Source organism: Suricata suricatta, chromosome 4, assembly GCF_006229205.1.
Source record: "Suricata suricatta isolate VVHF042 chromosome 4, meerkat_22Aug2017_6uvM2_HiC, whole genome shotgun sequence".
Classification (NCBI taxonomy): domain Eukaryota; kingdom Metazoa; phylum Chordata; class Mammalia; order Carnivora; family Herpestidae; genus Suricata; species Suricata suricatta.
Window position 1 is genome coordinate 145,271,952 of NC_043703.1, and position 12,406 is coordinate 145,284,357.

The 12,406-nt window shown below is 39.9% G+C and overlaps 1 protein-coding gene across 1 annotated transcript in view; it reads left to right on the forward strand.

Moving 5' to 3' along the window:
* HADHA (hydroxyacyl-CoA dehydrogenase trifunctional multienzyme complex subunit alpha) overlaps positions 1–12,406 on the forward strand; it is a 46,023-nt gene that overhangs the window by 18,643 nt on the left and 14,974 nt on the right. The window contains exons 8-11 of the mRNA XM_029938153.1: positions 7,500–7,622; positions 8,084–8,202; positions 10,367–10,423; positions 12,073–12,182. Of these exons, the coding sequence (XP_029794013.1) occupies positions 7,500–7,622; positions 8,084–8,202; positions 10,367–10,423; positions 12,073–12,182 (409 nt within the window). The remainder of the gene's footprint in view (positions 1–7,499; positions 7,623–8,083; positions 8,203–10,366; positions 10,424–12,072; positions 12,183–12,406) is intronic.

A 12,406-nucleotide genomic window follows, 5' to 3' on the forward strand; every position in this document is an offset into this window, starting at 1 on the left:
ATATCTCATTGTGGGTTTTAATTTATATTACTATAATGACCAGAGGTACTAAGTTTCTTTCATGTGTTTATTTGCCTTCTGTATATCTTCTGGCAAGGTGTCTGTTGAGATGTTTTGCCCATTTTGATTGAGTTTTTCTTACTGAGTTTTTTTTTTAATGTTTTTAAATTTTATTTTTGAGAAAGAGAGAGAAAGAGTATGAGTGGAACACAGAACCTGAAGCAGGCTTCAGGCGCTGAGCTGTCAGCACAGAGCCTGATGTGGGGCTCAAGCCTGTGAACCGTGAGATCATGGCCTGAGCCAAAGTCAGCCACTTAACCGACGGAGCCACCCCCTTTTATTATTGTTTGGAGGTCTTTATATCATGATACAAGTCCTTTGCGAGATTTGCAAATATTTTCTCTCTGTGGCTTGTCTTTTCATTTCTAAATGCATAAATTCCTAATTTTGATGGAAGTCCATCGTATCAGGATTTTTTTCCATGCATCGTGCTGTTGGTTTTGTATCTAAGAAATCTTTCTTTTACGTTTATTTACCTTAGAGAGAGAGGGATGAGAAAGGGGCCCTGGTGCTGACAGCAGAGAGCCAGATACAGGGCTCAAATTCCAGAAACATAAGATCATAACCTGAGCTGAAGTCGGACTCTTAACTGACTGAGCCACCCAGGTGCCTCTAAGAAATCTTTTCTTAACAAGACCACAAAGATTTTCTCCTGTGCTTTCTTCTAGAAGTTTTGTGGTTTAGTTCTTCCATTTTTAATTAAGATTAAGTTTTGTTTTGGGGATTTTTTGCATATAAATATCTAATCCCTTGACACAGTTTGTTGAGAAGACTCTTCTTTCTCCATTGAATTACCTTGACACCTTGGTCAAAAATCAGTTGACCCTGTATCTTTGGTTTCGCATCTGGATTTCCTCTCTCCAGTTATCTAAATGTCTTTACTTAAGCCAATATCATACTGTCTTGATTACTGTGTTTTAGTAAATCTTGAAATCAGACTGTATGACCCCCCTCTCTCTTGGTTCTCTTTCAAAATTTATCTTGCCAAATCTTTGCATTTACATATAAATTTTATAATCATTTCATCCATATGTACAAAAATACATGTTAGGATTTTGATTGAATCTGCGCTAAATCAATGTTATCAATTTGGTGAGAATTAATGTCTTTAAAATATTGAGTCTTTTCATGATAAGTATGGTATAACTATGTCTTTCTCTCAGCAGTGTTTTATAGTTTTCATTGAATATATCTTATATTTTGTTAAATTTATACCTTCGTGTTTCATACTCTTAGGACATTGTGATATTTTAATTTCTCATTAATCACTAATATATAAAAATATAATTGGTTTTTGTACGTGGACCTTGTATTCTGTGACTTTGCTAAATTCTAGTAGCTTTTTTATAGACTTCTAAGGAGTTTCTATAAAGATAGTAATGTTGTCTATAAATAAAGACATTTTGGCTTTTTCCTTCCCCGTCTGGTTGGCATTTATTATTTTTTTCTTGACTTACTGTAGCGGCTAAGATCTAGTACAATATTGGGTAGAGGCGGTGAAAGCAGATACTTTTAACATGTTCCCATCTCAGGGGAAGACCGTTCATGCTGATGCTGCGGGGTGAAAACTGTTAGCTACAGCTTTTTTATGTATGCCCTTTATCAGACTACAGACATTTCCTTTTACCTGTAGTTTGCTGAAAATAGATTTGAATTTTGTCAGATGCCCTTCCTGCATCTAACGAGATGATTGTGTGATTTTTGTCATGTTTAGTCTATTAGTAATACCTGTTACACTGAGTTTTGGTTATTTCACCAGACTTGCATTCCTGAAATAAACTTCACTTAGTCATAATGTATTATCCTTTGTATAAAATTTTGTGAAGGCCTTTTATGTCTGGTCATGAGAGCTAATGGTCTCAAGGATAATTTTCTTGTGATATTTTTGCTTGGTGTTGGCATCAGAATAATGCTGGCTTATAAAATGAACTGTAATTTTTTTTTCTATTTTCTAGAAGAATGTTTGTAGAATTGGTATTATGTCTTCTTTACTTGATAGAATTCACCAGTGAAGTCATATGTTGACTTGGAGTTTTCTTTGTTGCAAAGGTGTGTGTGTGTGTGTATGTATATACATATACATACACACACACACACACACACACACACACACACACACAAATTCCATTTCCTTCATAGATATAGGGCTATTGAGGTTCTCCAATTCTTTTTTGTTTTTGAGTGAACTGTAGTAGTTTGTTTCTCAAAGATTTTGGCCATTTTAGGGACACCTGGGTGGCTCAGTTGGTTAAGTGTCTGACTTTGGCTTAGGTCATGATGTCATGGCTCGTGGGTTCGAGCCCCGCATTAGGCTCTGTGCTAATAGCCTGGAACCTGCTTTGAATTCTGAGTCTGCTGTTTCTCTCTCGCTCACTTGCTCACTCCCTTGCTCACTCCCTTGCTCGCTCACTTGCACCCTCCCTCCCCTTCCCCTCCCCCCACTCACTCTCTCACTCTCAAAAATAAAAAATAAATTAAAAAAATATTTGTTAATGTTTATTTATTTTTGAGAGACAGAATGTGAGCAGGAGAAGGGCAGAGAGAGAAGGAAACATAGAATCAGAAGCACTCCAGGCTCTGAGCTGTCAGCTTAAGAGTCTGACGTGGGGCTCAAACTCATGAACCGTGAGATCATGCCCTGAGCCAAAGTTGGCCACTTAACTGGCTGAGCCACCCAGGTGCCCCTAAAAAAATTTTTTTAATGGAAAAAAAGATTTTGTGCATTTTATTTAACTTGCCAAATTTGTTTCACTGTAGTTCATAATACTTCAATATTACTCTTTCAATATCTTTATACTCTGTAATGATATATATCATTTATACTCTTTCATTCTAGATATTGATAATTTGTGTCTTTTCTAGTTTTTTCCTTGAGGAGTCTGGCTAGAAGTTTATCAAGAATCAGCTTTTAGTTTCATTGGTTTTTTTCTGTTTTTTGTTTGTTTGTTTGTTTGCTATTTTACTGATTTTGCCTATCTTATTTCTGCTTGCTCTTGGGTTTAATTTGTTCTTTTTCTAGTTTCTTAAGATAGAAGTTTAGATCATTGATTTTAGGCCTTTTTTTTCTCTAATATAAGCATTTAAGGCTGTCAACTTCCCTCTTAGCATTGCTGTATCTATCTGCATTTTTAATAATAGGTTTTCACTTCCATGAAGGTCAGAATATTTTCAGATCTTTTGATTTCTTTGACCCATGTGTTATTTGGGAGTGTGTTACCTAATTTCCAAATATTTGCAGATGTTTCAGATATCTTTCTGTTACTCATTTCTGGTTTAATTCTGTTGTGATCAGAGTATGATTGAGCCTTAGTATTTGCAAGTTCCTTATCTGTGAACTTACCTTCTCACTAAAATCTGTGTGACCCCAGAATAACACTTATGGTGCTTTTGCAGTCATTACAAGACACATACAGAGTGGTGAAAGTTTCACATCTCCCAGTGCACATGTTCAGCTAAAGTCAAACAAGGCAACATTTGCGTTCTTACTTCAACTCTTGTAGCCAACAAGTGTCCTTTTCTTGGTCTCTTTAGTGCCATGTTCTTCTCTCTTTTTTGGGCGGGGGTGGGGGGGGGAGGATTTGGTTGTGATTTCATTGTTTAAAATGGTGAGAACTAGGAGTGGAAAAGTACTGACTCAGAGTAGAAATATCTTTAAGGTTTCTCTTTCTTCCCCCAAAAAGGAGGCCTCATCAGAGGCACCTGAAGACCTTGATTGGAGGTCCCAATAGACAAATGAGGCACTTGGGCTAAGAATGCAAATATGTGTAAGAGCATAGCCAGCAAGAGTTGAGTTATTGACTGCAACTTCCACTAAATGGAATGCGATGCATTGGCTGAGCACCAAGTCTGTTGTGGGAAGGACAGCTTTCCTGGTGAGGCCTGCTGAGAGGGCCTGAAAAATCACACTTGGGGTTTTGGCCAGGGGCCGGACTCCTCAATTTTTACAAATAGTCATGTGGCCGTAGCAGGTATTCATAACTACCTATTTCTGCTTCCCATTTCATATTCCTTTTGCCCTCTGGAAGTACCTCAGTTGGTCATGGTTCTTTGCCTAGTAGGGTGACCTTCATTTCTAAAAGGTCTGGGCCACTAGCAGTACTGCATGAATTGAGTTGTTGTAGTTTTCCATTAACTAATTACAGGTCCTTGTAGCACTAAGAGACCCCCTAAAAGATCTGTCCTACTCAAGCCATACTCTTACTCACTCCCGTTGTGCAGTGGCGGCCCACACCCCCTTGGTAATCAGGATTAATAGTCCTGTAAAGGGACTGCAGGGCTGCAGCAGCGCCTCTCAGATGGGGCCTGCATGTCACACAGAGCTGTCTACAAACCAGGCCTGAGTTTGCTCTCCCCCAGTCATCTGTCTGGTCATAAGGAACTCCCCTGAGGCCACAGGGACAGACTGAGACAGGATGAGGAACAAGGATATTTTGGCCACTTTCTCATACAACTTGGGCCTTTAGGGTCTGCTCAAGCCCATTTGCACATATACCACTTCCGTTCACTTTCACACACTGAACTTTATGGTTTAATGGGCCGGACAAAATCCATTTCATGATGGGCAGCTCAGGTCACATGGTGATTTGCTGGCCCACTAGCAAGCCAAAAGCTATTTCTCAGTAGGACAACAGTTATTCACAGAGAATGGTAGGGCTTTGCTCCAAATTCCCAAATATCTATACTGTGATTTGCCTGTAGGGTCTTCCCAAGGACTCCAAACAGCATCTCGATCTAGCACTGACACTTGATGGCCATCAGATCTGAATCATATGGTCCAAATAGTTTTTCTTAGGCCCCACCCAAAACTAGCAGCCTTGGAGTTACTCAGTAAAGGAGCTAGAGTAGCACACCCAGATGAAATGTTGCCTCTAAAATCCAAAAAGGCCCAGTAGGTGTGCCTTGTTTTATGTGGTGGGATGGTCTAGGTACAACAACTTATCCTTCACCTTGGAAGGAATGTCAGTATGCCCCACACCACTGGACTCCTAGAAATTTCACTTAGTTGGATATGTCTGGAGTAGCTGATACTTCTGTTTACCAGGTTCATTTAGGATAATACCATCAATGTAGTGAACCAGCATGGTATCTTGTGGAAGGGAAAGGCAATAAACATTAAAAAAAAAAAAAAAAGAACTTTAAACAGTTATCTTTAAAAAGATTAAAAGTAAGAGTCTTTTATATTTATCCACACATTTACTATTATGTAGCTCCAGGTTCCCATCTGATTTGATTTTATTCCAAGATGAAGAATTTCACTTGACATATTCTATAGAGTAGCTCTGCTGACAGTTAATTCTCTCACCTTTTGACTTGTTTCACTAAGTCTTTATTAACTTCATTTTTCAAAGCTATTCTTTTTTTTTTTTAATGTTTATTTTTGAGAGAGCAAAAGTGACAGTGCAAGTTGGGGAAGAGCAGAGAGAGAGGGGGAGACAGAATCTGAAGCAGGCTCCAGGCTCCGAGCTGTCAGTACAGATCCTGACCCAGAGCTCAAACTCATGAACCATGAGATCGTGACCTGAGCTGAAGTTGGATGCTTAACTGACTGGGCCACCCAGGCAACCCCAAAGATGTTCTTGATGGCTATAGAATTCCATGTTTCTAGCATTTTTCTTTTAGTACTTTATAGATGTCAACATTATGATGTCACTTGCATAATTTCTAATAGAAAATGTGTTGTTTTTATCTTTGTTCTTCTGTGTATAATGTGTCTCTCTCCCTCCACACCCCCCCCAGCTGCTCTCAGATTTTCCCTTTATTACTGATCTTAGTCATTTATTTATGATGTGCCTTGGTTTGTTATTGTTGCTGCTGCTGTTTTCTTAATGTTTGTTAGGCATGGGATTGAGTTCTTAGATAGTGGGCTTGTAGTTCTCATGAAATTGGAAATTTTTGGGCTCGCTCTTCCAGTATTTTCCCATCTACCCCCACCCTTTTTATGGGGCTCCAATTTCATGTATGTTAGATTACTTGATATTGTCCCCAAATGAAGTTTTTCTTTTTCAGTGTGTATGTTTTCTATTGCCACGTAGTCAAGTTTTCTGGTCTTTTCTTCTCACTGTATCATCTGTTAGTCCAATCTTTTGTAGTTTTCATTTCAGGTGTTGGGCTTTTCATAACTAGAAGTCACATTTGACTCACTTTTATGTATCCAGTTTCCCTTCATATTGTTTTCCTCTACCTTCTGGAACATATGTCATGAATTTACAATAGCCTTTCTAACATTGTGTCTGTTAATTCTGTTTTCGTTTCTGCATCTGTTTATGCCAGTCAATTTGCCTCTTTAGACCATTTATTTTCTTGCTTCTTTTCATGCCTTTACAAAAAGAAGCCTCAGGTAGTTTCGTTCCATGCATGTGGAGAGCAGTACTTGGCCAAAGCTTCGGGGCCCGTCTGGAGCTCTCCTTTCATAGAGCGGCTACTCTCCGCTCTTCTCCTTCCCAAGTTGCAGTTGCATTGGCCTCTCTACAGGCTCATTGTGACTTTCATGGGCCTTGTGCCCTCTTGCCATTCAGAAGTCAGGGCCTTAGTTCTTTCTCTTCCTCCTTCACATGCTTTCAAAATAGGGCAGATGTCTTAAAGGAGAGATTGCTCATGGGTTTGTTTCAGCCTCCTCCACCGTCAGGGGTTTGTTTCCTAAATACCACAAGATTGCCTTTTCAACCCCAGCTACCTCCTTTCAGGCTTTTGACTGATTGCCTGGTAGATGTCTGTGTTCACAGCTCTGTAGAATTTTTTGAGCCTAACTCTTTAATCTCTTGCCTCAAGCAAGTTCAATATTGGGCAGAGGCCTAAAGTGCAAAATAATCGCATGTTTTTAGCATGCCCCTTTCTGTATAGAAGTACTTTAGGTACTCAATTTTATGATACTGTGAGATTTCCCTCTAGCTTTTTAACCCAGCCCTTCCAACCTCCTATACCACCTGAGAATTCCACGAATGTTCCCTCAGGAAGACTAGCTTTGCATTTGGTTTCTTCTAGTTTCTGGTCTTTTGTACATGACCACCAAAAACTGATGTTTCACTTGCCCCCAGGAGCATCCTTCTGCTTGATCCAAGCAGAAAAGAAAATGTCCAGCAATCATCAGTTCACCTCAAACAGGCTTTTCCCTCTCTAGAATTTTAGTTCATATGGTCCTCATTGCTTCCACCACTCTCTAGTACCTTTACAAAAGTGACTTTATACAATTTATTCATTTTCATCCAGTTTTGCAGCAAGAATACAGGCCTCATGAGATCTTCCACATCTGACTTAGAATTGGAAGCCAGACTGATAGGGTTTACAACCTTGTTTTCTATCTAGAGCACATTGTTACACGCTTGCTCAGTATTTTATTTATTTATTTTATTTCTTGAGTCCACAGTTCATGACTCTAGTCTGACTTGGAAGGCTGTGCTGAAACTGATTTACATTCCAGTCTGTTGTGTTCATTTTTACAGGACCAGGATTAAAACCTTCAGAAGAACGGACAATTGAATATCTAGAAGAAGTTGCAGTTACTTTTGCCAAAGAACTATCTGATAAGAAACTCTCCCCAAAGAGAGACAAAGGATTAGTAGAAAGTGAGTGTTGTTATTATGGAACAGAGGCAAAGGTTCTTTCCATTTTATAAGTGCTATAAATTTGAAATGAGAAAGAGGTAAATGCGTTATTTACTCCAAGCATAGAGCCATCCTTTAGGAGAGCAGCAACTCTTCTCTAGGGTCCTGAACCTTACCCTGGTTGGTTAAAGCCATTTTTTTAAACGTTTTATTTTGGGAAATGTTAAGCATTAATACGGAAGTGGAATAGTAGAATAGTGTAATAAACACCTGTGTACCCAACACCCAGCTTTAGCATTCATCAACTAATTAAACCAGGTGTACAGAAGTGCTTAGGTTGCAATTTGGGTTTTACATATCAGAGTAACGAGAAGTTCTTTCAGATAGCTACAATTATTGCATTTTTATGGAGTTTACAGAACTAACAAGGCTAGGCTTTTTCCAGTAAGTATCTAAAAGCTTTTTTTTTTTTTTTTTAACAGAATTGATGTCATATGCCATGAGCATTCCATTTGTCAGGCAACAGATTTACAAAAAGGTGGAAGAAAAAGTACGAAAACAGACCAAAGGCCTTTATCCTGCACCTCTGAAAATAATCGATGTGAGTTTTCACCCCCTATTCCCACATTCCTCATATTTCTCCCTTTCAAGAGAGCAGTATCCTTTATTGCCATTCTGAACCTTGTGTGCTAGCACTACAGGCCTTAGTTCTGCTAGTGCAGTGCTTGCTGAGAGTAAAGGAGGAGCGCAGCCAGCTATGAGGGCTCGTACACTGACATACTTGGGAGTACTTAGGGCCAGGCATACTGAGTGTAAAACTGACTGCCGGTTACAAACCAGGAAAGGGACCTATATTATATCAGTATAACTAGGCCAGTAAAAGATTGGGCAGTAATTAAGAGGTAGTTGAAACAAAATTGATGGCCTCAGTATAAACCATTGTCAGTATCTAAAATATCTCATTGCCTTCACTTTTGTCATAATTATAAAAAAGATGTAATGATATAGAAAAGTTCTGAAAAAGATCAAGGAGGGTTCCTGGATGGCTTGGTCAGTTAAGCCTCCGATTCTTGATTTTGGCTCAAGTCATGATCTCGTGGTTCGTGGTTTTGAGCCCTGCGTCAGGTTCTGCGCTGGCAGTGCAAAGCCTGCTTGGGATTCTCTCTCCGTCCCTCTCTCTGTCCCTTCTCTGCTCTCTCTCTCTGTGTCTCTCTCTGTCTCCCCTTCTCTCCCCTCCCCTCTCTCAAAATAAATAAACGTTAAAAAGAAAAGGTCAAGGAGGATAATTTAAATGATTCACAGGGTTAAGAACTGTGTAAAACTCTTCAGTCTTCAATCCAGAAAGTCTAAGATTAAGAGAACATATAATCAAAGACTTCACTTATGGAGGAAAAAATCAGTCAACAGATACATTTTGAGGAAAAGACAGCAAAATGTGTGAAATGCCTTCCCCCAGTCACTCCCAGCCTGGCCGAGGAGTTTAGACAGGTGTATGTGGGAAGGCAGGTAAAAGGGCCATTAGACGTCGGCAGGGGGTCACTGCCAGGTAATTGGGAAAGAGGAAGATTGTTAAATGTACAGAAGAGGGAACAAGCACTATGAACCAGACAGATTAGGAGGAAACTCCTAGAATTTCACCTGAGCCCTTGAAAATGTGTGGAGAGTAGGTGAAGAGAAAGTGGAACCTGGTAGGATGGGCATTTTGAGCCAAGTTACAGAAGCATGAGGCTCTACAAGGAATATTTCATGAGATCGTTTTTGTAGGAGGATAGTGAAAAGTCTGCAAAAAGGTAGAATGAGCCTAGGTTTTAGAAGTGTGATAGGTAATGAATTTAGAAATTTGACCCTTGTTCTGGACAGCTTATAGAGATCATGGTATAGCAGGTAAAAACGGCTGTGAGGAGAGACAAAGTGGACACCTAAAGTCAGAAGCGATCTTGGTAACTCAGACTTGATGTTAAAGTAAGACCGCAAGGTTGAATAGTAAAAATATGAAGGTAGTAACAGAACTGCCAAAGAGAAGAGATCATGAGGTAAAGTTTAGAAGTGTTGAGTTGAGATGTTTCAGGAAATTCAAGCAACAGGAGTCTAGACAAACAAGTCAATTAAGAATGTAGATTTTTTTTTTCAATCAGTTTGTCATTTCCATAAATTATGGTGAGTTGAGTACAGGGTCACTTCTTCATCTTTTATACTTGCCACTGTACTTGGGATAGTACTTCCCCCAAACGTTAAGTTGAATCTACAGAGTTTGTGAGTAACATGATAAACTAGATGATGTGCCTAGTGAAGAATACACAGAGGGAAAAAAGGGCTGAGGGGGAAACTCTGGGGGCGTGTCTATGTTAGGAGAGCAGGGAAGAGCAATTTAAGCAAGAGGAGGTAATTAAGAGGAAAAGGGAAAGCTTTTCTTGGACTTGGGCAGCTCTGGTAGCAGCTCTCTCTGACAGGATAACAGGGTCTAGAAGTGGACAAGGAGGTTGAGTTTGAGCTGTGGAAACTGCCTTCCTTTCCTACTCCTGCTTTTATTTATTCTCTTCTGTTTCATTTCCTTACATTTTATGCTAGTTTGAGCAGGGGCCTCGGAGATAGAGAATAAAGTCAGTCTTAAGCAAGCAGCCCTTCAGTCCTCCTGGCTTTCTTACTCCAATTCCAGACTTTTGACTTACTCTCTGAATACTAACAAACCGGCAGTTTTATTCAGCATGATTGGACGCCCTGCCAATCCATTGCAACAATGAACAGGTGCTTTTTGTATTTTTTAGGTAGTAAAGACTGGAATTGAGCAAGGGAATGATGCTGGCTATCTCTCTGAATCTCAGGTAAAGTTATTTCCTTTCAACTTCTTATTACTAGATACTGGAAAGCCAAGATCTAAAACTCTGTATAAAGCTGAAAAAAGAAAAAGTACCCAAAGCCTACCCCAAATTTTTTTCTTCCAGTGGTCATTGTTGCTTAGGATTGATTGATCGCAGTAAGTAGATTAGAGAACATGTTGGTGGGCCCAGCTCTTTGAACTTCCTTTCATTAACAAGGGTTTAACTAGGAAGAGCAGGACCAGAGTTCTAATCCTTTCAAAATGAATCACTTAGATGCTTTTGTTCTGAGTTGGGCTGGTTTTGTTGTGATAAAATGAATACATTGATAGAAAAATGTGTTTCTTACTTGTTAGGGCCTTGAGATAAGACTTTGGAGGCCAGCCTCTCTTGATGAATTAGAAAGTGGAAGGAAATGTCACATACTCACTAAAAGAAGACAGAGGGACGTATAAACCAGCTTCACTTCCTCCCACTTTTCCAACAAGTTGGTGATACTGCAGATTTAAGTGGTATGGGTTGATTTTTAAGTTTTAAGTAGTCATTGAAGAATGGTTGCTCTTTGATAATAAGACAAAAGGTATCTGAAGAGCTTGGGACAAGTTCAGGAGAAAACGTTCATTGTCCTGGATCACTTCTTGCAGTACACTCTGATTTAGACTTTTCTCTCCAGTCCAGGTACATAGATACATATTACAGAAAAATTGAAGCAGAGGTTTCACAGAATAATTTTTGTCCTCACCATGTACGTTGTATGCAGTATTTCCCATCTGTTCCACTTACCACAATCCACTAAATTCATGACAACTGATGGATCTCTACCCGCACTTTGAAAATTACTGGTTTATTGAATAGACTCCACTGTGTCAAGATTAGTAGAACATTGTTTCATGGTCTATTGCTTCATGTTCTATTGGGATATGAAAGCAACTTAATTAGGGGGAATCTTCCTTTGAAATGCTGTTTGTAACCATACCAGTTAATTCTAGTAATACTGATGATGATGATGATGCTGCTGATGATGATGATACAGAGATTGAGATTCTATCACTTTACTAGCATTCTCATTTAATTCCAGCAATACTGTAAAATAAGTATTGTTCTTTCCATTTTAAGGATAAAGAAAGCTTCACAACTGGGAAATGGCAGGGTCGGGATTCAAACCTAGTTCTGTCAGTCCCAGACTCTAACTCGCATGCTGAGGCTTGCTCTCCATAAGCATCAGGGTACTTTTCAAAGTGGCAGGTGTCATGTGGGGCAGACCAGAGTTGGGAGTCCTACCGCCCAGATGTGAGTTTCATTTTTGTCACTTTCAGTGGTGTGGTCGCTTAATTTCTCTGGGCCTCCTGTTTCCAGCCTTTAAAATGAGAGGGTTGGTTGAGATGACCGTGAAGGTGTTTTGGCCCTAACACTGCAGTTCCATGATAAAGGTTGGCTACCACCGCCTCTGGTGTACACAGTCTGGGAGCTCACATGTACCCGTACCTTTTTCAAAACAGTAGCCAGAAAGTGCCACTGCTGAGAAGGCACCACTGCACCCCAGAGCACCCAAGGCTTCGCGTGTTACCTCTCCTCTACAGAGAAACCTGAGCAAAGGAACCCCCATCTCTGAGACTGTGAAGTTCCACCTTTTCTTGTTCCCTGTTATTTTTCAGAAATTTGGAGAGCTTGCCATGAGCAAAGAATCAAAGGCCTTAATAGGACTTTATCATGGTCAGGTCCTATGTAAGAAGAATAAATTTGGAGCTCCGCAGAAGGACGTGAAGTAAGTTAAACTCCAAGTAGGGAGCCCTTGTGGGTTTCACTACAGAGCTAGATTTATACCTTTGGTCTTCCCTTCACCTCCTCTGTCCTGAGCTTAGATGCCCTTTTCCTACTAAGAACTTTTTGGCTTTCAAAGGGCTGCCTGGGCTGAGTTTCCTCCAGACCCCTCTAATGCGGGGGACCAGCCCACGCACCAGAGTCTAAGGGTCCCTGAGTAGGGGGTTG